The 26,025-nt window shown below is 35.9% G+C and overlaps 3 protein-coding genes across 3 annotated transcripts; 2 read left to right on the forward strand and 1 right to left on the reverse strand.

The window, feature by feature from the left end:
* The first annotated feature begins 20,093 nt into the window (after positions 1 to 20,093).
* Positions 20,094 to 21,376, forward strand: LOC131630528 (autophagy-related protein 8i). Its single transcript, XM_058901311.1, has 5 exons — positions 20,094 to 20,315; positions 20,409 to 20,464; positions 20,549 to 20,601; positions 20,863 to 20,981; positions 21,103 to 21,376. The coding sequence occupies exons 1-5, from the start codon at positions 20,276 to 20,278 to the stop codon at positions 21,189 to 21,191; spliced, it is 357 nt and encodes a 118-aa protein (XP_058757294.1). The 5' UTR covers positions 20,094 to 20,275; the 3' UTR covers positions 21,192 to 21,376.
* Positions 21,377 to 21,507: 131 nt separating this feature from the next.
* On the reverse strand, positions 21,508 to 23,105 carry LOC131602132 (MATH domain and coiled-coil domain-containing protein At3g58220). The gene is made up of 6 exons (XM_058874143.1): positions 23,053 to 23,105; positions 22,766 to 22,895; positions 22,512 to 22,681; positions 22,105 to 22,396; positions 21,850 to 22,016; positions 21,508 to 21,732 (listed from the first exon to the last, which is right to left on the reverse strand). Exons 1-6 carry the CDS (start codon positions 23,069 to 23,071, stop codon positions 21,575 to 21,577), a joined length of 936 nt encoding a protein of 311 aa, XP_058730126.1. The 5' UTR covers positions 23,072 to 23,105; the 3' UTR covers positions 21,508 to 21,574.
* Positions 23,106 to 23,499: 394 nt separating this feature from the next.
* LOC131630544 (signal recognition particle 19 kDa protein) lies at positions 23,500 to 25,858 on the forward strand. Its single transcript, XM_058901324.1, has 3 exons — positions 23,500 to 23,733; positions 23,839 to 23,938; positions 25,540 to 25,858. Exons 1-3 carry the CDS (start codon positions 23,557 to 23,559, stop codon positions 25,677 to 25,679), a joined length of 417 nt encoding a protein of 138 aa, XP_058757307.1. The 5' UTR covers positions 23,500 to 23,556; the 3' UTR covers positions 25,680 to 25,858.
* The last annotated feature ends 167 nt before the right edge of the window (positions 25,859 to 26,025 follow it).

A 26,025-nucleotide genomic window follows, 5' to 3' on the forward strand; every position in this document is an offset into this window, starting at 1 on the left:
CACGCTGATGTCACATGACAAATGCCCATAAAGGCTTATCTTAGATACCCCGACCATAGGGCAGTCTACATCGCAGCTAGACTTGGTTATATGACATGCCTGACTCACACCTATACTTTGTCCATTATCCTTGTGTTTACCCGCCATTGCAAGATGTATACGCAGTTTACACTCATTTAACCCAATTAAGACATATTAGTTGAGCTACTTCATCCACCCCATAAATATTTTTAGATTTTTACTTTTTTTAAAAATATTAATTTTTTTTGTCTATTTAATATGCCTTTTTATAAATAAAAAAAATCTTTTTAATCGGGTCTTAGCATAATCTCTCCATTTTTGAGTAACTACCTTTTCTCTTTAATATATTGTCTTATTAAAAAATATATATATATTTGAAGGGAAGGGATTAAGTGCCTTTTAAATTTTATATGTAACTTTGACAACATGCATGTGTCTCTTAATTTATTTTTCTATCGTCTAAGTATTTTTTTAATTATTTTTTTTTAAAATACACTAAAGACACCAAATATTTAGTTAAGACATTTTTTTTTCCACTCAAATTTTGACCGAAAGTTTGTGAGTATATATTTTCAAATTTCTGTTATAAAAGACATCGTATCAGTATATACTAGTAGTGCGTTTGGATTAATCTAAAACTAAATAAATAACGCGTTTGGATTGATTTGGAAAGAGGCCAGAGTTTCGTGAGCACACCAATTACTTCTTTCTACGCCATTTGACGTGTGTTAAAATGCTGCCAAAGTTAGACCAAATGCACAAATATGGGTCATATTTGAATTTTATGAACCATTTAGACTAAAAAGTAAGAACTAACTCGGAAGTTTAGTGCTACCAAACGCACGAGGTAAGTAAGAAGTTTTGAAAAGTTGGTCATATAATTTAAAATTGACATCAAATTTGACTATTGATTATTTTGTAGTGCGTATAAGATGGGGTGGGTGGGTTATTGTGACACATCTTTCTCAACCGATGACACCAAGTGAAAATGACCGATTTTGCATTATTTTAAGTAAGATGTGTATTAGTAAAAATCTTTTTTGGTTTTGTCAACTAATTAGAAAAACGTGTGCAGCAATGTGTTTTGTTATAATAATTTCATGCCACTTCAAGTCCTTTAAGTAGGTGGGAATGGCAACATGGCAACACGAAGACCATTTAGTGGATCCGTTTGCTATAGAATTTTTCTTCTTTATTAGGAGGTTAACTAGTAATAAAAAATCTATTTTGTTATAATAATCGCATGCCACTCCAACTCCAACTTAAGTAGGTAGGCATGATAACACGAAGACCATTTAGTGGATCTGTTTGCTATAGATTTTTTCTTCTTTAGTAGGAGATTAACTAGTAATAAAAAAATTATAATTAATGAACATAATATTTTTATATACAATTCAGTCAAGCATGTCTATTTTTTTACTACAATTTATTATGAAAATATCTCATTACACCTCTTAATTCTCTTAATTATTTGTTGAAATTTTAATTATACATCTGTTTTCGTAGATGCACCTTTGGAAGTTTTTTTTTTTTTTAAATTTGTTTCTTTTTTTGTAGGTACATCTACGGAAGCGTTAAAAAACACAATAAATGTTAGCTTAATTCGAATTATTTCAGTTCAACAATTGCTCCGTAAATACATCTACGAAACGTGTTAAAAACATAGTATTCCGTAGATGTACCTACGAAACATTCTGCAATCTTTTTAAATCATATACATTTTACTCAAAAACTCAAATTTTATAACAAAAAGGAAAAATCTAATTATAGTAAATTAAAGTAATGCAATTTAAAGGCAATAGTAAATAGTACACAAAAAAATACATCGTATAAATCGCCAGCCTACATGTTGAATACATAATCAAAATAAATTACATAAATGAAATCAATATACAGATATAAAAAAATCATAGGCATCACTACTATGTGTGTCAGACATCATCCTACGCCTCTCATCTGCCTCTAACCTCGCCTCCGCCTATGCGTCCACCACGCCGTTTGCTGGCTACTCTGCCTTTACTGTCAAGTGTCCCACCTATCTTGGCATGATGTTGATGGTACAAAAATGACTCATCTGCTAGTCTAATCATACCATACACCACACGTCTGACATCAGACCCCTCTGGAAAGAAACCATCTACAACGTTTGTCCGCCCCATGTCAGCTATCTGACGACACCGAGGAAGAACATCCTGAGTGTGGTCCAACCGAGCTTGATGAGTCCGCAAAATCTCCTTATGAGCTAGTCTGGGTGTTGATCCCGGTGCAGTGGAAATCATGTATGGATGTGACTCTCTGTAGTACCGAGTGATGTACCCGTCAGCGCATCTCTAGTCTACCTCTGATCTGGTCGCCTGAGCCTCGTCAAGAACCATGTGATGCTCCATGTTTGCAAAGGCATCATTTAGCTGTCGATAGGTCATGACAATAGGAGCAGAGTTAGAAGGGTGACGAGGTATCGTCTACTGGTAGCCAAACTGACGCATGACGCGCTCTGAAAGATAAGGAACAATAATGATCAAACTGGCAGCTAACCACCCAGAATATAAAGTGATGTCATCCCACGGAATAGTCTCATGGTGATCATCATAGCAGTCATATCGGACGTCCTCTGCGGCCATGCGGTCAAGACAATGCTTGTAAGAATCCGACACCTAGTTCCCTCTGAGGGGGACGAAGGCTCTAGCACGCAACATGGCCTTAGTGTAACCTAACACCTCTCCTCAACCAATAATGTCCGGGAAGTGTTGTAGTATCCAACCCTGAAAAATAAAACACGGGGATCAAACTTATTATCACAAATATATAACAAACTTTGAGAAAAAGTATAAGGGTATAAGATTGTTATCACTATAAGGGTACAACTGTCTGCCATAGTCCTTGCCTTCCAAAGGCATCCCTCTCCGATTCTGTGGTAGGTGTACGTCAATGTAGCCGCTCCCAAGTTGTACTCCTAGACACGTGCAGTATCTGATAATTACGTCAGGTAAACGACGTCTGTGTGTGACGAGCTCGTGTCCACAAACACCTAGGTGCCTAACAAATATAGAAAGTAACATCTGAATGCCCGCTGCCTGGGTATATCCGCCTCATCATCGTCACCAGCAGCTAGAGATGGAAATAGGTTGGGCCTAACTAAGCTTTGGCAAGCCTAAGTCTGACTTGTCAAAAAAAACTGAAGCCTAAGCCTGACCTGTAGCCTATCGTACGCTTAATTTTAGGCCTGAGTCTGGCCTTTTCGAAGGCCTGGTTAGCCTGTTAGCCTACATAAAAGCCTATTTGTTTTAGACATATGTAAATAAACAATTAAAATAATATTTAAATAGACTAACTAACTAACTAAAAGACCCAGGGAATAAAAATTTATTTGCATTGACTTATTTTAACTTATTTATTAGCATAAGTTCTGGAAGACTATTTGTTTATGAGAACTTATGAAGACAATGTCCATCAGGTGTTTTCATCTTATTTTCACAAGTTCTTCAAAATAACCAAGTTTTATTTATGTATTTTAATTCAAAGTATAAAACATAACTTAATGATAATAAAAAATTATTCATATTTATTTTAATAGGTCGGCCTGATAGGCTTAAAGTGTTTTTTTTGGCGTGAGGCCTAGCCTTTTTAACTAAATAGGCTTATAAAAAAGCCTATGCCTTTTATATTTAAAAAATGTGTGGCCTGGCCTGAGCATGTATAGGCTAGTTTGTAGGCCTCTATTATCGGCCTGACCTATTTCCACCCATACCAGCAGCAGCCTGTGTCGTAAGGAGCTCGGCATCGTACTGTCGCCTCAAGAAGTGAAACATAATGTGCACCCTACGGGTCCTCTCAACCTCCTCAAGCACGTCCTCAAGATCAGCCCCAGCTCCTCAATCAGCATCTCCCCCGCTTCCTCCTTTGTCAACCTACTGTGACTAAGGAGGATACCCCTGATAGATATATGCAGGACGCATGCAATATCGTCAATAGTGATGGTAATCACATCGTGAGGAAGATGAAATGACGATGTCTTTGGATGCCACCTCTCTGCAAACGCCATCAACATCCCATTATGTATCATCTGGAATCCGGCCTGATAGAGGTCTCTCGACCCAAAAGTTGTGAGGACATCCTGGAACCATGCCTCGTCAGGCTACGCGAGAAAGACAATCTTCCGGCCGTGGTTGTACCCTATCCTGAAATTTTCCAAAAAAAACACGGTTAATAATAAGCAAAGTTAGAAATAATTAATCAGAAACCGAAGAAAAAAAGTAATAAGTAATAACCAAAGAAAATTTACCTCCCTCTCCCAGATATGCCTGGATGAATGATCTGCATACCCTGTCAACAGGGATGCATCTATAGAACCCCCCAGATACCAGACAGGCTCCGACACCTTATCATCCTCGTACAACTCAGGAGGTGGCACTAGAGATCATGCATCGACCGTCACTAGCACAAGCACAAGTATAGAAGAATTGCCACGTCGACGCCTGTGGGCAGAGGGCATCTGTGAGGAACCCTCAGCATCATCCTGAGGCCTTCATGATGAAGTAGTAGATGGAGAAGGCCCCACAACTAGAACGGATGGAGAAGACTCCTCAATTGGAGCGAATGGAAAATGCCCCTTAACTGGAACAAATGGAAAAGGCCTTGTTGGAATGGGTGTAGCAGGTACATCTGTTGGAGCCGCAGCTCCGCCAGTAACCCGTGATACTACATGCATCCATTCACACCACATTGATGCATGTTGTGCAGTCCTCCCATGTAAAATGTGTTTTGGATGATCGACCATAATGTTTGCATTGTGATACAAATAAAATCGAGTTAGATACTCTTTAGTCATAACAAGAAAAGAAAAATATATATATTTTCTCTTCCGTAGATGCATCTACGGTAGTACCTTACGTTTTAAAACACTGAGTTTCTTCCGTTGGTGCATCTACGAAATGACCCAACGTTCCATTCTTCCGTAGATGAATCTACGGAAGGTTCTGAAACCTCAAAAACGCAACAATGGCATCTGATCACTGTTGCAGAAGGTTAAAAACCCCATTTTGGTGGCTTGGTCGTCCATTTTACACATCAAAAAGTACCTACATTGTCTCTGAACTATATTTCTAAAACTATCCAATCATTTCTACACCTAAAAATTGAATTCTAACTCTATTACAAATACTCTAAAATAACTCGGAAAGTCCAAAATTTACCGATTAAATTAAGTTTTGAAATTGTTGGAATGTGTTGATAGTTGATGTTGACGTTATCGGTCGAACTCGAGAGAAAGAAAACAAGTTTTATGGAAGTTTGATTTTTGACGTTTGGAGAGTTTGAGTGTTTGGAAATGAGAAAATTGAAGAATGGGAGAGGAGAAGAGTTTGCCGTAAATATAACATCAAATGCTTCCGTAGATGCATCTATGGAAGCTTCTGTTTGTACATCTACGCAACAAAACAATGTTAAACAAAATAAAATGATGCTTCCAAAAGTACATGTACGGAAGTTAAGAACATTTTAGGAAACTCGCATGGTGCAAAAGAGACCCAAAGGATAAGATAAGATATTCTCTTTATTATTTGAATTAAGCAAATATCCGTGCGATAGCACGAATTTGTCTATATAACTCAAAATATCATTCATATCCATGCGAGGGTATGTCTATATAACTAAAAAAAATATAGAATGATTCACATCTTTACTTAATTTAGTTAAAATTAAACAACATATAAATAATATAAAAAAATATTTTTTATGGAATCATTCTAAACTTTCAACATAATTGAATAAAATGATCATGATTAAAGTTATTTTATTTTGAATGTCTATATTAAATTGTTAAAATTAATTTTAGAAATTTAAAATGAAATTTTTTTCATGGTTCAAATATTTATCTCATATTTCTTTATATAACAGTGACACAAAAATTCACATATTTTTTCTTATTTAAGGGTGCGTTTGATTTGCAAAATATGAAGTACTTGACAGAATAGTACTAAACATTACAGAACAGTACAAAACAACTTGTTGTATTATACTGTGTTTGATGGTTAATGCACTGGACAATTTTTCACGATTTTGTAATCTTGAAGTTGGATCGATGGAAAAGGACGGAATTTTACAATTCGTATTCAAGAGTGACTAGAAAGAGAATAAATATTGAGGGTTTTATACCTTGTACATACCACAGTCATATAAACAACTACCTGGGTTGGTATCAGTCCACACCCTCATCAACGGAACATCGAGCCCACAATGGCATTCGTTCCCCAAAACATTGACGTTATTTGTGGGAATCAATATATTATTCCCTCGATTCTCTACTAGAAATCGTCGTTTTTCTATCGCAACTTAGCAACAGCCGATCTTTTTCTTATTTAAATAATCAATCGATTTTGTGAAAGTCGTAGTATCGAAATCTACTCGATTATCCGCTCAACTCAGCGTTGCAACATCGACGACACTAAACACTCTTGATCCCGATATCAAGGTTCCAAACCCTCCTACAGTCGAAGATATTTTCAAACATATTATGCGTTGTTTTTAATCCATACGAAACATGACATGATTTCCATTGCATCATGAAATAAGTTCACTATCAAATATAAAAGTTGGCATTTGGCATCGAAAATTTGGGAATGAATTAGAAAGCTTAACAAATAAAACACAACAATAATAATAAAAAATTACAATACATATAAATTAACATGTTTCACACGTCAAACACATCAAAACTAATTTGTAACAAGGCTAAAATGAATGTTGTTGAAGAAGGAAAAAAAGGTTTAAAAAATATGAAAACTAACGAAGAGAACTTGAACACAAAGAATGTGATCATAACATACTAGAACGACGTTACGACGGTAGAGAGCAACAGTGGTGGCGGACGGCAGGAGCATATTTTGGTGAAATCAAATTTTTGTAACTGATGGTTTCTAGTTTCTATGTTTTTGGAATTCGGTTCTAAATGCATGTTTTGCTGAAAGTAAGGAAATGTAAACAAAGATGGGAATGGTTGGACCAAGATAAAATTTGGGCTAAATGATTGGTATGATAAAAGTTTGAGAGCGTAATTATAGTCATTGATTCAGTTCGTCGATTTGACGTTTCTTAAAAATTAGTATCGATAATTGAACCAAATCACATCGGTTCTCATTGATTCAGTTTGATTTTAAAATGAACTAAAAATAGTCGATTTTTTTATTTGGTTTGATTTGAACTATCAATTTAATTGATTTTTCTGATCCGATTACACCCCAATAAATTATAAAGCAATGAGAATTTTACATCGACGACAAGAGTTGAACTCAAAGAAAGGAGTTGAACTCAAAGAAATGAGCCAACTTTCATTAGTCCATTTGCAATATATATATATATATATATATATATATATATATATATATATATATATATATATATATATATATATATATATATATATATATATATATATATTGTTTGAATAATATAAATTGCTTCAAACTCTTTAATTATATATTAAAATAGTAATTTTAACTTTCACTAACTTAATTATTATTAAAATAATTAACTTAATGAAAATCACATAGTTTAAAAATATATATGTATCTCAAAATTAGTCGAGTAAATTTCCATATAGTACTCATAAACAAATTTTTATTTCAGTTACAGATTAATTCATTTGACTTTTTTACGCAAAGATAATTAACAGAAATCAAATTTAAAAATATTTAATATTAACTGTCGTTTTTATAATTCTCATCATGCGATCAACACAATTTTATATTTGTTACTTTTTTAAAGGGGGTAGAATTAGAAAAATACCACGTGCTGATTTAGAAGCAGCCATTTTGTTTTTGAGGAAGAATGACAATAATGAGAGATATATAAAAGTGAATAAGACAATATTAGAAAAGAAAAACTTAAACAATTTGCATTTTCTACACATTCTTAAGCTAATTATCCAAGTATCCTTTAAGCGAGTGATTTGTACATTCTATAAGATTCTTCCATTCTATTCCAAACCCAAGGACAAAGACTCAATTACGGTTATAGCAACAAGTAAGAACATGTATGACTCAGCACAAAATATACGATTCTCAAATCTAACATATCTTTTACCGTTATAGCTAATCAAACAATGATCCCCATAATGCAGGTGCTTCAATAGAAGCGGTTAAATCATCCACCCTATATAAACTCCATATGCGTTGGATTCAGATATTTTTTCATTTTTATTCTAAATTATCTCTATAATATTTCACTAATTTGGACATCAGAGTGCTAATTGTAACACCCGTATAATTTTAATATTAATTTAATTGGAATATTGAATTAATAATTAGAATTATTGGGATTTTGTGAAGATAATAAATAAATAATGGTTTATGGCATTTGGGCCATGTGAGTAAATAGTAAAAGAAGGAGGGTGACTTTATAATCCTTTTACTAAATTATTATTATTATTATTTTCATAAAGCATTTGGGATTTGGGAAAGGAAGAAAGAACGTGAGAGAACAAAGGGTGGGGAACACGAAGAACGTGAAGGAGAACTGTAGAGGGAGAGACCAAGGATCAAGAACTCTTGTCTAAGGTAAGGGGAGACTCTCCATTTAATCTCTATTATCGTGTTATGGATAGTGATGTTGATTAGGAGTATTGTTTGGATAATAGATTCTATATTCTGAATTTTACTCTGTGTTCATCATTAAAATTGAGCTGTTAATCCCTAATAACTGATAGATTTAGGGTATGATGAACGAAATTGATTATGGAATCATGTACTATGGTTATGGACGAAATTGTATGCTGTTTAGATGCAATTTTTCTGGTTTTTATACTCAAATTCGTGGATTGGTATGAGTAAAAACGAATGGGTTTTGGACTGTTACGAATTCTGCAGGTTCTGGGCATTTTCTGGTGTTTCGCGTATGAAACAGTGCCATACGCGTATGGGATGAGGTCATACGCGTATGGGGGACACTCCCAATGGGCTATACGCGTATGATACGCAGTTGCCCTGTCCCAAATACCACGTACTGGTGTTTTGCGTATGGGAGCGTATGAGGATGTCGTACGCGTATGGAAATTTTGAAAGAGGAAAATATTTCTGGTGATACGCGTATGGCAAGGCTGATACGCGTATGAGTTGGTTTCTAGGCTATTTTGAGTTCTGGTGAATTGCGTATGATACGCGTATGAGGCAAGGTGATACGCGTATGGGCGCGTATGGGTCATATGATACGCGTATGACGTTCTGTGTGTGAAAAATTCTGTTTTGTGATTTTTTTCTGGAAAGTTCAATGATGTGTAACTTTCGATTGGTATGCCTGTTTTGTATACTGTTTGGTACTGTGTAAACCTTGTGATGTGGTTCTATGGTTTACTGATGCTTTAATTGTATTGGATGATGTGATGTATATATGAACATGCTTAGTATTGATGATGATGATGAAATGAGTATAGATGATGCTACTCATAGTATGATGATGAAGTATGTTATATATATGTTGCATGCATTCATAAACATGGGCTGAATCCTATATGATGAGAGGATTCAGCGAGGGGCAGAATTCCCATTGTGTGGAATTTGTGCTGGCAGGGCCGTATCTGGATGATGATAGATCGGTCGGTGGATGATTTCCACTGGTGATGATTGGTACCACATGCATAGTGTCAGTTTCATACATGTGCATGATTTGTTTGTAGCATGATTGTATATGTTATGTGTTGACTAGCTGTTATCTGTGGATATATGAATGGTGATTTGTCTGAATATGAAACAATTGGGTGAATGATATGACTATGATATGTTATTGTTTATGATGTGATAACATTGGTTAACTGTGATGAGACTCACCCTTACTTGTTGTCATTTTCAGATTGAGGATAGCGGCGCGACTTGGTGAGGATTAGCTCATAAGTCGGTTTTTAGTTATAGTGTCGGTGTCATGCTCTGGTAGATGTAACACTGGGAACACGTCTGTTTTGAGTTGGTTATAACTCTATTTGGTTTTGTTGATTGAGTCGGATATATTAATGATAAATGTTGACTCTGTGTTTTTAATTCCGCTGTGTAAAACATGATTTTATTTAATGAGTTATAATTTCAGTTGTTTTCAGTGTATGCATGACTTATACCGATGCGTGTTTTATTATTTATGAAATTGTGATGCCTCTCTACATGTTACTCTGATTTAATAATTATTATTTGCCGCGGGTTATTAGAGGGGTGTTACAATAGTGGTATCAGAGCATAGTCGGTCGTTGTGACCAGAGTCTTAGTGTCAGTCCTTCTGTGTATGCGACTAATACGAGCTATTTGTCGATACTTTTGTTCTGATTAGGTTGTTTGTGTTAAGCAGAACAATGGCTGGAAGAGGAGGAAGAAACGATGATGCGATCGCTGAGGCTCTGGGCATGATTGCTGGTGTGCTAGGAGGGAATGCCAATGGAGCTGCGATTGGTGCTGACAGACAACTGAACAGTTTCCAGAGGAACAATCCTCCATTGTTCAAGGGCACGCATAATCCTGAAGGTGCTCAGAAATGGCTTAAGGAGATCGAGAGGATTTTCAGAGTCATTGACTGTGCTGAGGATCTCAAGGTGAGATATGGCACCCACATGTTATCTGAGGAGGCTGATGACTGGTGGATGTCAACCAGAACTGAGCTGGATGCTAGTGGCACAGCAATTACTTGGACTGTATTCAGGAGGGAATTTCTGAGGAGGTATTTTCCTGAAGATGTCAGGGGAAGAAAGGAAGTTGAATTTTTGGCACTAGTTCAAGGCAATATGTCGGTACCAGAGTATGCTGCCAAGTTTGTGGAACTGGCAAGGTACTATGTACATTACAATGATGATGAAGCCAGTGAGTTCTCGAAATGTGTCAAATTTGAGAATGGTCTTCGTGATGAGATCAAGCAGGGCATCATGTACCAGAGAATCCGGAGGTTTGTTGATCTGGTAGATTGTAGCAGGATTTTTGAGGAAGATAACATCAAGCTGAGGTCATCTCACTCTCGCGAGTTGGTTGACAGAAAAGGAAAGAAACATATGGATCGAGGTAAGCCATATGGTAGAGGTAAACATGTTGATTGGAAGAAACCCAGTGGGGGAGATTCCAGTGCTCGTATCAGATGTTACAATTGTGGTGAGATGGGACATCGTAGGAATGAATGCAAGGTTGATCAGAAGAAGTGCTACAGGTGTGACCAAGTGGGTCATATTGCTGCTGACTGCAAGAAGAGGATTGTGACTTGTTACAATTGTGGAGAAGAAGGCCACATCAGTCCTAATTGCCCTAAGCCGAAGAAGAACCAATCGGGAGGAAAGGTTTTTGCCTTGACAGGATCAGAGACTACTCCAGAGGACAGGTTGATTAAAGGTACGTGTTTCATTCATGGCACACCTTTAGTTGCAATTATTGATACTGGAGCAACTCATTCTTTTATTTCTTTGGATTGTGCTATGAGGTTGAATCTTGAGATATCTGATATAAATGGAAGTATGGTTATTGACACTCCTGCGTCGGGTTCAGTAACTACTTCGTCTGCATGCTTGAATTTTCCGGTTGACATTTTTGGTAGGGAATTCGGGATGGACTTAGTGTGCCTTCCGTTGAAACAACTCGATGTAATCCTGGGAATGAACTGGTTGGAATTCAACCGTGTTCATATCAACTGTTTTGCGAAGACGGTGATTTTTCCTGAAGAGGTTAGTAATGATAATCTGGAGATGACAGCTAGACAGGTGAATGAAGCTATCGGAGATGGTGCAACAGTGTTTATGTTGTTCGCATTGATGAATATAAAAGAAAAAGTGGCGAGTAGCGAACTACCAGTAGTGTGTGAATTTCCAGAAGTTTTTCCAGAAGATGTGAATGAATTGCCACCGGAAAGAGAAGTGGAGTTTTCTATTGATTTGGTTCCAGGAACTAGTCCAGTGTCAATGGCGCCGTACCGTATGTCGCCTTCTGAATTGGCTGAACTGAAGAAGCAGTTAGAGGAATTGCTTGAGAAGAAGTTTATTCGTCCTAGTGTTTCGCCGTGGGGTGCGCCTGTATTGCTGGTAAAGAAGAAAGAAGGTTCAATGAGGCTGTGTGTAGATTACAGACAATTGAACAAGGTTACTATCAAGAATCGGTATCCATTACCGAGGATCGATGATTTGATGGATCAACTGGTTGGAGCACGTGTATTTAGTAAAATTGATCTGAGGTCTGGGTATCATCAGATACGTGTGAAAGATGACGATATTCAGAAGACTGCTTTTAGAACGAGGTATGGACATTATGAGTATTCTGTAATGCCGTTTGGGGTTACTAATGCACCTGGTGTTTTTATGGAATATATGAACAGGATCTTTCATCCTTATCTCGATAAGTTCGTGGTGGTGTTTATAGATGATATCCTGATATATTCTAAGAATGAGGAGGAACATGCAGAGCATCTCAGAACTGTGTTAGAATTGTTGAAAGAGAAGCGACTTTTTGCCAAACTGTCGAAGTGTGAATTTTGGTTAGAAGAAGTCAGTTTTCTTGGACATGTGATTTCTAAGGATGGTATTGCTGTTGATCCTACAAAGATAGAAGCTGTGTCTCAGTGGGAAGCTCCGAAGTCAGTATCTGAGATTCGTAGTTTTCTAGGCCTTGCAGGTTACTACAGAAAGTTCATTGAGGGATTTTCAAAGTTAGCATTGCCGTTAACTAAATTAACCAGGAAGGGACAAGCCTTTATTTGGGATGCAAAGTGTGAAGAAGGATTCCAAGAGCTTAAGAGGAGATTGACTAGTGCTCCTATTTTGATTTTGCCGAATCCGACAGAATCATTTGTGGTTTATTGTGACGCATCACTGATGGGTTTAGGTGGTGTATTGATGCAGAATCAACAAGTGGTCACTTATGCGTCGAGACAACTCAAAGTGCATGAAAGGAATTATCCGACTCATGATTTGGAGTTGGCAGCTGTAGTGTTTGTTCTGAAGTTGTGGCGACACTATTTGTATGGTTCGAGATTTGAGGTGTTCAGTGACCATAAAAGCCTGAAGTATCTCTTTGATCAGAAAGAGCTGAATATGAGGCAGAGAAGGTGGTTAGAATTTCTGAAGGATTACGATTTTGGTTTGAATTACCATCCGGGTAAGGCAAACGTCGTGGCTGATGCGTTGAGTAGGAAGACTTTGCATATGTCTATGCTAATGGTAAAGGAATTGGATTTGATTGAACAATTCAGAGATTTGAGTTTAGTGTGTGAAGGTACTCCTACTAGTGTTATATTGGGTATGCTGAAGCTGACTAGTGGTATTCTTGAAGAAATCAGAGAAGGTCAAAAGGCTGATGTTGGATTGATTGATAAGTTGACTTTGATTAATCAAGGCAAGAGTAGTGAATTCAGAGTCGACGAGAATGGTGTACTGAGGTTTGGTGACAGAGTTTGTGTTCCTGATATTGATGAACTCCGAAAGCGTATTTTGGAAGAAGGACACCGTAGTGGATTGAGTATTCATCCTGGTGCTACCAAGATGTATCATGATTTGAAAAAGTTGTTTTGGTGGCCTGGAATGAAGAAGGAAATTGCTGAGTTTGTATATTCTTGTTTGACTTGCCAGAAGTCAAAGATTGAGCATCAGAAACCATCTGGGTTTATGCAACCGATGTTTATTCCTGAGTGGAAGTGGGACAGCATCTCAATGGATTTTGTGTCGGGTTTGCCGAGAACTGTCAGAAATTGTGAAGCTATCTGGGTTGTGGTAGACAGGTTGACGAAGTCTGCACATTTTATACCGGTGAGAATGGATTATCCGATGGAGAAGCTAGCTCAATTGTATATTGAGAAGATAGTTAGTCTACATGGTATTCCTTCAAGTATCGTGTCAGACAGAGATCCGAGGTTTACGTCTAAGTTCTGGGAAGGTTTGCAGAAAGCTTTGGGTACTAAGCTGAGATTGAGTTCTGCTTATCATCCGCAGACTGATGGACAGACTGAGAGGACGATTCAGTCATTAGAGGATTTGTTACGTGCTTGTGCGTTAGAAAAAGGAGGTACTTGGGATAGTTATCTGCCTTTGATTGAGTTTACCTACAACAACAGTTATCATTCGAGTATCGGTATGGCTCCGTTTGAGGCTTTGTATGGTAGGAGATGTAGGACACCGTTGTGTTGGTACGAATCTGGTGAGAGTGCTGTGATTGGTCCTGAAATTGTACAACAAACTACAGAGAAGATTAAAATGATTCAGGAGAAGATGAAGACTTCTCAGAGTCGTTAGAAGAGTTATCACGACAAAAGGAGGAAAACACTTGAGTTTCAAGAGGGAGATCATGTGTTTATGAGAGTTACTCCTATGACAGGGATTGGTCGGGCATTGAAGTCGAAGAAGTTGACTCCGCGTTTTATCGGACCGTTCCAAATTTCTGAAAGAGTGGGGGAAGTGGCTTATCGTATCGCTTTACCGCCGATGCTTGCAAATTTGCATGATGTATTTCATGTGTCTTAGTTGAGGAAATACATTTCAGATCTGTCCCATGTGATCCAAGTAGATGATATACAGGTGAAAGATAACTTGACGGTTGAGACTTTACCTGTAAGGATTGAGGATCGAAGGCTGAAGCAATTGCGTGGCAAGGAAATAGCTTTGGTCAGAGTAGCTTGGGGAGGACCTGCTGAGGGGAATGTTACCTGGGAGCTAGAGAGTCAGATGAAGGACTCTTATCCAGAACTTTTTACCTAAGGTATGTTTTCGAGGACGAAAACTCTTTTAGTGGGGGAGAGTTGTAACACCCGTATAATTTTAATATTAATTTAATTGGAATATTGAATTAATAATTAGAATTATTGGGATTTTGTGAAGATAATAAATAAATAATGGTTTATGGCATTTGGGCCATGTGAGTAAATAGTAAAAGAAGGAGGGTGACTTTATAATCCTTTTACTAAATTATTATTATTATTATTATTATTTTCATAAAGCATTTGGGATTTGGGAAAGGAAGAAAGAACGTGAGAGAACAAAGGGTGGGGAACACGAAGAACGTGAAGGAGAACTGTAGAGGGAGAGACCAAGGATCAAGAACTCTTGTCTAAGGTAAGGGGAGACTCTCCATTTAATCTCTATTATCGTGTTATGGATAGTGATGTTGATTAGGAGTATTGTTTGGATAATAGATTCTATATTCTGAATTTTACTCTGTGTTCATCATTAAAATTGAGCTGTTAATCCCTAATAACTGATAGATTTAGGGTATGATGAACGAAATTGATTATGGAATCATGTACTATGGTTATGGACGAAATTGTATGCTGTTTAGATGCAATTTTTCTGGTTTTTAGACTCAAATTCGTGGACTGGTATGAGTAAAAACGAATGGGTTTTGGACTGTTACGAATTCTGCAGGTTCTGGGCATTTTCTGGTGTTTCGCGTATGAAACAGTGCCATACGCGTATGGGATGAGGTCATACGCGTATGGGGGACACTCCCAATGGGCTATACGCGTATGATACGCAGTTGCCCTGTCCCAAATACCACGTACTGGTGTTTTGCGTATGGGAGCGTATGAGGATGTCGTACGCGTATGGAAATTTTGAAAGAGGAAAATATTTCTGGTGATACGCGTATGGCAAGGCTGATACGCGTATGAGTTGGTTTCTAGGCTATTTTGAGTTCTGGTGAATTGCGTATGATACGCGTATGAGGCAAGGTGATACGCGTATGGGCGCGTATGGGTCATATGATACGCGTATGACGTTCTGTGTGTGAAAAATTCTGTTTTGTGATTTTTTTCTGGAAAGTTCAATGATGTGTAACTTTCGATTGGTATGCCTGTTTTGTATACTGTTTGGTACTGTGTAAACCTTGTGATGTGGTTCTATGGTTTACTGATGCTTTAATTGTATTGGATGATGTGATGTATATATGAACATGCTTAGTATTGATGATGATGATGAAATGAGTATAGATGATGCTACTCATAGTATGATGATGAAGTATGTTATATATATGTTGCATGCATTCATAAACATGGGCTGAATCTAGACATGGCAATAAAACCCAGACCCACGGGTACCCACCCGAACCCGCCCCGAAGTTGACGGGGAAAACCCGCTTTGACTGGGTTTGGGTTCGGGTTCGGGTTTTCCCCGATTAGAAAACATGGGGATGGGTCGGGTAATGGGGACACTAGTACCCACCCCAAACCCGTCCCCGAACCCGCCCCGTTTATTTTAATATGTACATTATTATTTATATTTCATAATTTATATTATTAAATATGTGGCTAATGTTTTAATAATTTAATTTGTATTTATTATTTTAAATATTTGAAATATATGTATGAAATTTTTTGAGATTGTTTTATTTTGTTATTTATAATGTAATTTGATTTTTAAAAAAGTAAATATTTTTATTAAAAAAATTGATTTTACGAAATATATGGTGGCGGGGCGGGGATACCCGAACCCAACCCGAACCCGTTAAGGACGGGTTTGGGTTTTAATTCTCCATCCCCGTTTGGGTTTGGGGCGGGTAACGGGGATTGATTGGGGCTTCGGGTTTGGGTTTTGGGGAGGTAAAAACCGTCCCCGACCCGCCCCGTTGCCATGCCTAGCTGAATCCTATATGATGAGAGGATTCAGCGAGGGGCAGAATTCCCATTGTGTGGAATTTGTGCTGGCAGGGCCGTATCTGGATGATGATAGATCGGTCGGTGGATGATTTCCACTGGTGATGATTGGTACCACATGCATAGTGTCAGTTTCATACATGTGCATGATTTGTTTGTAGCATGATTGTATATGTTATGTGTTGACTATCTGTTATCTGTGGATATATGAATGGTGATTTGTCTGAATATGAAACAATTGGGTGAATGATATGACTATGATATGTTATTGTTTATGATGTGATAACATTGGTTAACTATGATGAGACTCACCCTTACTTGTTGTCATTTTCAGATTGAGGATAGCGGCGCGACTTGGTGAGGATTAGCTCATAAGTCGGTTTTTAGTTATAGTGTCGGTGTCATGCTCTGGTAGATGTAACACTGGGAACACGTCTGTTTTGAGTTGGTTATAACTCTATTTGGTTTTGTTGATTGAGTCGGATATATTAATGATAAATGTTGACTCTGTGTTTTTAATTCCGCTGTGTAAAACATGATTTTATTTAATGAGTTATAATTTCAGTTGTTTTCAGTGTATGCATGACTTATACCGATGCGTGTTTTATTATTTATGAAATTGTGATGCCTCTCTACATGTTACTCTGATTTAATAATTATTATTTGCCGCGGGTTATTAGAGGGGTGTTACACTAATCTTGTCAGTCAACCCTGTTCTACTGTATCGAAAGTAATCACTACCACAACAAAAGATCTCATTATGATCTCATTTCCTATTCTTTGTTCCATAACAAAATATTGACGTTGTCGGTAGGAATCAATATATTATTCCCTCGAATCTCCACGAGAAATCATCGTTTTCTATCGTAATTTAGCAACAATCAATCTTTTTCCTATTTAAACAGTCAATCGATTTTGTGAAAGCCATAGTATCGAAATCTACTTTATTATCCGCTCAACTTAGCGTTGCAGCATCCACGACACTAAATACTCTTGATCCCGATATCAAGGTTCCAAATCCTCCTACAGTCAAAGATAGTTCGATCCTAATCACCTTTCCTTCTGCTCATACTCTATTGAATCCAGTTTCTTCGACGAATCATAAACAAAAGAAGAAAATTGATTTTTCTCATAAACAAATGAAGTTACAAGAGTGAAAGACAAATTAGTGGCGGAGCCGGAAATTTTAGGTAATCTGGGCAAACAATTTACACCTTTGTTTTTACTAATTTTACACACTGTTTCTACTAATTTTGCCCTTGATTTTGTCTAAAAAATTTGTCCTTAATTTTGCTCAAAAATTTCACACCCTGTTTTTACTAATTTTTCCCTTAATTTTGTCTAAAAATTACAAATTTTACCCATAGTGTTGTCTAAAAATCAACTTTTAAGTGGAGAGTATACAACAAAAGGAGGGGTTGAGCCCGGGCGCGTGCCCGGACTCGCTGGGCTGTAGCTCCGCCCCTGAAGACAATGTCATGTTCCTTATTTATAATACAAAAGGCGTCAAAATCAACGATAGATAGTCAATAAAAAAATCAAAAGCCACACCCAACAATCAGGATGAATTGTTAATTGTGTAATGAAACTCAAGTGCACTCAAGTGCCATGCGTGCGTCACTTCTATACCTTAGCGCGCGAGGATATGTGGTGACCTTTCTCGTGGAAACGTTTTGGCTACATGATGGACATAAATGCACATGTTCCCAACACAAACTACTCTCACTCAGCATAACAACGAGGCCTTTTTTTATAAGGTGCATCCTCTCAACAAGGCTACCTCCTCAACGAAACACGCTAAGACCGATCTCGGGGCCTATTTGGATTGATGGAAAGGGATTAGATGGAATGAAATGAAGTTGAATGGTATCATGTTTCTTTGTTTGGCTTTACAAAAAAATGAATAGAATGTGATGAAATCATATTCTATCCAATATTGGCTATATTAGTCCAATAGAATGAAATAAATTAGTAACACAATTACAATTTTATCCTCCAATTTTTCACTTTCATTAATCATATTAATGTTTTTGAAGTAATAGGTAAAAATAGAAAAAAAAAATTATAATGCATTCTGCTCTGTTCAATTTACGGATAGTGGAATGTGATATTAGTTTTGCTCTATTGTAAAATATTCAAACAATAAAATGGAGTTTATGTTCTATTTTAGTCCATTCTGCTTCTTTCTATTTTGTTCCGCTCTGGTTCGTTAGTTTTAAATTATCCAAATAGTATCTTAAAGACTTAAACATCAACATTTTTAACTACATTAGTGATAACATGGACTGAGAAAAAATTGTTTTAGGATGACAAAACCTCCAATAAGAACAACTCAATCCTCCTGAAGCATTTCACTGATTGAGGAATATGTACCTTCACTTTAAAACATTACACTTAACCACGCCACCACATTTATCTCCTTCATTGATATACATATGAAGATCCTCGACAATCCAAGTTGGATCAACCAAAGCAGTTCTAATTGTCACCCCATATATAAGTGTAAGTGTAACCTAAGTATTCTTTTCATTTACACTTGCATAATTCTAATTCTCTCAAATACTAACTTGATGACTAGAGTGTTAACTTTCCAGACACCTCATCGTTCATCACCGGACACCTCAATCTCCATACTATAGGTTATTCCATAATGTTCATCTTCTACGTCCCACACATTCTTTATTCAAATACATAATAAATTCTAATGACTCAATTTTTGAAAGAGAGATATAAAAATATACATGGACTTTCTTGAATGGTGATATTTTTAATTAAAATTAATTTTTGTTGTATTTTCAATTTTATTATTTTTTCAATTATGGTTAAGGAGTTGGAAAAAAATGATTTTGATTGAAAAATTATATATAAACTAACTTTTTAAATTAATTTTGATTATTAAGTTATTTAATTTTTAATTCATTTTATTAATTATTTAATTGTTATTTAGTACATTGTAGTTCAACCATATATGTTTTGCTTAGGAGTGGTAAATTGGGCCAGGTCTATTGGGCATGTCCATTTTGCCTGCACTTTTGTACGGGGCGGGCCAAAGTTTTAGGCCCTCACTCTCTAATGTGACCGCCCCGCTCCGTCCTATTTTTTATGCGGGCTTTTGCGGACATGTGAATTAACATAAATTTTACATTTTTAGACTTAAAAAATGTAGTGCCCGCAAGTCTAACCCGCCCCGCCCCCACTTTTTGTGAAGCGGGACAAATTTTTAGGTCCGCACCCTCAACAATGCCCGTTCCACTCCATTTTTTTTACGGACCGGACCTAAACGGGGCAGACATGTCAGTTTGCTTTGCCACCCTATTTTGCTGCCCTAGTAGTAAAGAGAATATGTAAAATAGCATTCTACAACAAGGCCCAAACAACAAACACTAGGCCCTCACAAAGCCCATCACAAAAAGCCCATCCAAATATATAAATAAGAAAATAATAAATTTTTCTGGTACTTAACGTGTTTCTGTTGATTGACATTGACTTACACGTTAATGCCAGAAAAATTGACGGTGGACGCAACGGAATATTATAGAATAATTTCTCCCAATTCCATTTTTATTTCAACTTCAATCACAATAAATAAACACACGTCAATTTCGTTCTCTGTAGAATCAGCTCCATCATCAACAAAATAAAAAACTTCAATTCAAATCAATTTCATCCATAACTCATGGGCAAGATCAAATCCTTCAAACAAGAATTCACACTTGGTTTATTTTCATCTCAAATTTTCTCACATTTCAATATCTCTTATCATCATTATATTGCATTAATTAATGTTTCTTGATTTTAATTCGATCCAGATGAACGACGCAAGGAATCACAAAGCATCTTAGTTAAATATCCAGATCGAATTCCTGTATGATTTTCTCTTTACCTTCACTTTTACTCTATTTTTTCAAAATGATTTTTTCATTTATTTATCTTGATTTTATTGTTTTAGGTCATCATTGAGAAATATTCTAGAACAGACCTACCTGAATTGGACAAGAAAAAGTAGGTTTTGATTTTATGATTTTTTTGCATTTTTTTCCTGAATTAGGTTATTTAATATTAGTATTTACTTTTTCTGCCAAAAACCCTAACCTGCATTAGCAATTCTTTTATTTTGGGACTTTTCCAATTATGCATTTCAGAATTGTCAACATCATGATTATAATTTTTTATTTTTTTTTATAAGCGTAATTGTTAGGTTAGTATTTTCTCTTTCGCCAGGGATCGAACCCTATCTGATCTTTTTATAATTCTCTCTTTTAGGTATTTGGTTCCTCGCGATATGTCTGTTGGGCAGTTTATTCACATTTTAAGTAGTAGGCTAAGTTTGACGCCGGGGAAAGCTCTGTTTATTTTTGTGAAAAACACGCTACCTCAAACCGGTAAGTGCAGCTTACATTATCGATAATTAGTTGTTAGCAACGATTATGTCTTCTTAGATTTGACTCTTCATGGAAGCTAATATATGTTTTGAATGTGTGTTTGTGATTCCATCATCTACAGCTAGTCTTATGAACTCCATCTACCCAACTTACAAGGATGAGGATGGGTTTCTGTATATGTGTTACAGCAGCGAGAAAACATTCGGTTAACTTGGTTGGTTGCATGACTTGCATTTGATGATTCATTCCTTCAAGTATTTGCTAATTGTTGTAAATAAATTCAGTACATAATGTACTTGTATGTATGAATGACATGACGTTACCAGAATCTTTGGTGTGTACAATGATTAATTGTATTTTAAATAAAATGTACATTGCAAAGATTTAGTTACCAATATTTTTTTTCATGTTAAAAATAGAAGACTTGAAATATATATTAGTGTATAAATGTACATAAATTGAATCCTGTTAAAGCCATAGAAATCAGTATGGATAAGGTGTAATGGCTTTGTAGAATTTGCAGGAGGAGCATTACTGGTAATTTCTTGGATTCTTCAATTTATTATGTGCTTCTCCAAATCATTGATACAGTTTCAGGTTAAGACATCAACCACTCCAAGAACTGTAACCTCAGCATCTATATAGCAGGTGTCCTTCACCAGAAACCCAGAGTATTGACTAGTGAAATTACTAGTCAAAAGAAATCCTAAAAAACCATGTTCATGACTTGAGGCGCTAAACCAATTAATAGCTGCAAGTGAAGGACAAAATATACAGAACTATAAATTAGCAAATGAAACCTATGCTTTTTTGTAGCTAGCATTTTTATTGTGTATTGCACCGCACTTCAAAGTGTAACAAATTTTACCTTTTCCAATTTGATGTTTGCCTAGCTTTTGATCAAATATGCGTAGTGTACTCTGTGTATATATTTTGGAACCTCGTGCAAGGGCTGTTGGGTTAGCTAAAGTTAGGTATAAAGCAAGATATTTGCCCAATTCAATGCCTTTTCCTTTGGGATAAAGTTTTATCTGCCTGCAAAAATTAGCATTATTGTTGATAACTTGTCAATTTCAAGTTGAGTTCAAACAAAACTCTTTGAATGGAGGTAATGTATTTGTACCACTTGAAGTTTCCAACATTGAATGGTTCAGAGTCACAACATTCTGAATCCAACTTTGAGAAGTCCTTGATCTCCCAGACATGTTTGTAGGGCAAGGCATCCTTCATCATTGTCAAAGATTCTCCTTTACCTGTGTTTCTTTCCCTGCAAATGAAGACCTCTGCTCCAAATGCACATATATCATCCACGAGATAACCTTTAGAGCCAAGATTGAAATCCTTGAGAGGAATAAATTGATCAAACCCCCATTCTAGTTTCATTCTATGAAATCTTCTTTCCTTTTTGGCAGCATCTGTTAAATGCAGTAAACCAAAAATGGTAAGACATCCTACTTGTTTTTTGGGTGTAGTTTATACAACTATTGTACATAAAGTCTGCTAAATAATTTTTCATGGAAAAATAAATACCTTGGACAACTAGGTAATTGTCATTGTTGTGATCAAACAAAAACAACTTAAAATTTACATAAATTTCCCAACCAGGATGAAGTGAGCTTGATTCTTCCAACACTAAGTATAGTGAAATATGATCCCTTACATTCTTGCTTTTGTTTCCACTTGGGTGCAAAACTAACTTCCTGTCAGACATAGGCACATTTTTAACATACATTCACTCTCAATTAGATACCAAAATTAACATTCATGATACCATTTTTACATACCATTTAAGGCCTCCGGCTTCAAATTTACCCGATTCATATATCTCAATAGAATTTTTAGTGAGGAGTGAAAATGATTTTATCTTCATTATGTAATGAGCTGGTGAAGCTTCTACTATAGATCTAGAAATACCTGCAATTGTATTTTTATAATTAAATCACAAAGAATAATCTCATAAATAATAAAGATCATGTATAAATAAAAGACAAACGGACAACAACAAACTGTGTTGCTATCTCTTTAAATCACACATTATAGGCAAATATATTGTAGAGAGAGGGAAACAAACCATCATCTTTGGTATCCATGACTAGATGTATATGTATGATAATGAGTTCACAAATTTTGGCTATATTTTCGGTTTCTTGTTCTTGTTATTTATAGGGGTAGAGATTGTTTTATTTCATCAACCTTTCATTAAAGAAAGAAAGTTGAAATTTGTAGTAGGAATATATTCTCTACTATATAGTATTTGTTAAAAGTAGATTGGTATGTTGCTTATGTATATTCCTTGCTTAAATGTGTATATAGGAAGAAAATAAATACCAGCTTATAAAACTAACATAGGACTAATTATAGAAAATTAGAAATGAGAAAGGGAGTGTAAAAGTAAAAAAGTGAAGTGAAAAAAAAAAGTAATAACTTCCAAAAAATAATCTTGATTAGAATGGGCCGATATATATTGGGTTGGCCCAATAGGCCCAATGTATTTGTGAATGCGACACCGTTTTCTTCCTCCTTCACCATTGTCGATCATTACAGTGATAGATCTCATCTCAATTTCACAGTAACAATGGAAGGTGAATTGCCAAGCGTAAAGAAGTGGATTGTGTTGTATCCTGTTTATATAAATTCCAAAAAGACTGTAGCTGAAGGAAGACGAATCGGCATCTCCAAATCATGCGAAAACCCTACTTGTGTAGAAATTGGGGATTGTTGCAATTATCTTAAACTTCCTTTTGCGATCGAGGTTTTTTACACTGTTTTTCGTAATTCAAATTGAATCTGAATTTTAGTCAATCACAATTTGTGGATTTGATTATTGGAAAATGTATTGATTTATTGATGATCGCAGATAGATAAGGCTTATCCTCGTGATTTTATGCAAAGAGGGAGAGTTAGGGTTTTGCTGAAAAAGGAAGATGGGACTCTCATTAATCCGGCCATTTCTTCCAGTAAGTTACTCAGTAATTTATATACTTTTATGCAAATGCTTATAAATTTCATTTTGTTCTTAGTTATCTAGCCATTTTGTATGATTTGATATAAATTATAAGTGATGATTCAATCAATAGAATGGCCAGAAATGTAGGTGTTAAATTCTGCTACGTGTTGTTAGTGGAAGATTTGATATAGACTATAAGTGATGATCCAGTGCGATAGAATGACCGGAAATATAGGTGTTAAATTCTGCTAAGTGTAGTTAGTGGAAGATTTTTCTTAGAATAGATGGAGTCTCCATTTATTCTAAGAAAAAAATTCTGTCATAGAGTACAGAGTGGGAAAACAAATGGATGGAGTTTCACATTGTGTCATTAGGTAAAAGACTTTCCTTAGAAAAGATAGACTAGCTCTAAGTCACTAACCGCATACCCAAACATAATATTCATTCATCATTTATTAATACCTCATGGCAGAACCTTACGTTAATTAGATTGTTGGTGTAGATAATATGATAGGATATGAACATTGCAGGTAAAAGAGTAATTCAGCATTACGTTGATCTACACCGCTGATTACTTTGATATCTTTTTCCAACTCTGACGTTGGTATCAGTCAGCATTACGATTGGCATTGAGTCACTCAGAATTAATTGTCTACTTTTAATGTTGCTGTCGTCCATGGGATGAACTTTTAAGTTAGGATACTTTGTCAACTTCATCATCAAATGTATCTACATTCATGTCACATTTTACCGGCATTCGTTATAATATTCCACCTTTATGGCCATGAAGTCTGAACTGGATGTTCTGTGTATTGTATTTGGTCATTGCTAAGATCTAAATGTGGATGGACTTAGAGTGGTATTGGAATTGGTCATTGTTAAGTTCTAAATGTGGATGGACTTTAGAGTGGTATTCGAAATTAGGAGTTAGATTGGTGTTAATGTTATGCCATTTTATTTAACATAAAACTAGCAGTATAACAATATGGGTTAATGATGTGCTCGCATAGAGGTGAAGCTTAAAAGCATGCGAGAAAACAATTGGAAATATTCTGTCATTTTCTTTCTTTCTTAGAAATGAAATTGAATCCCAAGGCAAGGAAGGGAAAATAGTAGCATTCATTATGCATATAATTTTAAGCACCTTGATCAACATAGGAGCTACTAAGGAACTACATATTTTTGGCATTTTTTATTCGTCTATATTGTATTATGTTGTGACCTATTTAAAAATTAAAGCCATATCATAAAGCATGCTCCAATGTTTTGACTGTCTAGGCCTAATCCTATAAGGTTAAAGACCACAGAAATTATAGGATTAGGCAGACAATAGATACGAAATATTTTCAAATTGATATTTAGTTCGATGTGATAATAATAACAGTATTTAGATTCCTAGCTTCTCTAAAGTACATGCATGTAATAATGATAATATCATGTTGATTCCTAGCTTTGTCATTAATCAATGCCAAGTCAAGAATCACTGTTCTTTTGCTATCAAAAGGATTAGAAAGTTTTTTTCTTGTGACTTTCTTCAAGATTCATAGATTTAATGAAGGTGAGATATATTGTTATCTTGTGTTATAATTTTTTGTTTGGATTTCTTTGCAGGAAAGCAACTAATGTTATCCATTGCTGAGATGGTCCCTAGACATCATGGAAGAACCAAGAAGCAGGAGACCGCATCAGCATCAACTACAACTGCTGGGCCTTCCAACAAATCTGGGAAAGGTGGGAAAAAAAGAAGATAATTATGTGTTTGAAACATTGTCTTCACATTTTGATACCAGTGTCATTCTGAGTATATTATTCATTACAGTTGGAAATGTTCATCCTAACTTGATTGAAATTTTACCAAACTTGTTTATTGGAAATGATTTGTGCTTAGGATGTAAGTTGTAACATCATGCTTAGAAGACTTCTTTTTATAGTCTCTGTTTTCTATCCTCTTTTTCTTCAAAGTTGCAACATCAAGTAAGTTGTAACATCATGCTTAGAAGACATCATGCTTATTTAATTCATCACCAAGTATAGTATAGAATAATGCTTTATATTTTGATTTCTTGTCGTACCTCAAATTGGGATTTTTTAAGTTAT

The sequence above is a fragment of the Vicia villosa genome, linkage group LG1, assembly GCF_029867415.1.
Source record: "Vicia villosa cultivar HV-30 ecotype Madison, WI linkage group LG1, Vvil1.0, whole genome shotgun sequence".
Taxonomy (NCBI): Eukaryota; Viridiplantae; Streptophyta; class Magnoliopsida; order Fabales; family Fabaceae; genus Vicia; species Vicia villosa.

What these genes read in the sequence shown, in the direction of transcription:
- LOC131630528 (XM_058901311.1), top strand. Translation starts at nt 20,276, where the DNA reads ATGGGCAAGATCAAATCCTTCAAACAAGAATTCACACTTG. An exon ending in AATATCCAGATCGAATTCCT is followed by an intron (nt 20,465 to 20,548) that starts GTATGATTTTCT and finishes TTATTGTTTTAG; the next exon opens with GTCATCATTGAGAAATATTC. An exon ending in AAACACGCTACCTCAAACCG is followed by an intron (nt 20,982 to 21,102) that starts GTAAGTGCAGCT and finishes CATCATCTACAG; the next exon opens with CTAGTCTTATGAACTCCATC.
- LOC131602132 (XM_058874143.1), bottom strand. An exon ending in CAATTACCTAGTTGTCCAAG is followed by an intron (nt 22,397 to 22,511) that starts GTATTTATTTTT and finishes TGCATTTAACAG; the next exon opens with ATGCTGCCAAAAAGGAAAGA. An exon ending in AATGTTGGAAACTTCAAGTG is followed by an intron (nt 22,017 to 22,104) that starts GTACAAATACAT and finishes TAATTTTTGCAG; the next exon opens with GCAGATAAAACTTTATCCCA.
- LOC131630544 (XM_058901324.1), top strand. Translation starts at nt 23,557, where the DNA reads ATGGAAGGTGAATTGCCAAGCGTAAAGAAGTGGATTGTGTTGTATCCT. An exon ending in AACTTCCTTTTGCGATCGAG is followed by an intron (nt 23,734 to 23,838) that starts GTTTTTTACACT and finishes TGATGATCGCAG; the next exon opens with ATAGATAAGGCTTATCCTCG. An exon ending in TAATCCGGCCATTTCTTCCA is followed by an intron (nt 23,939 to 25,539) that starts GTAAGTTACTCA and finishes ATTTCTTTGCAG; the next exon opens with GAAAGCAACTAATGTTATCC.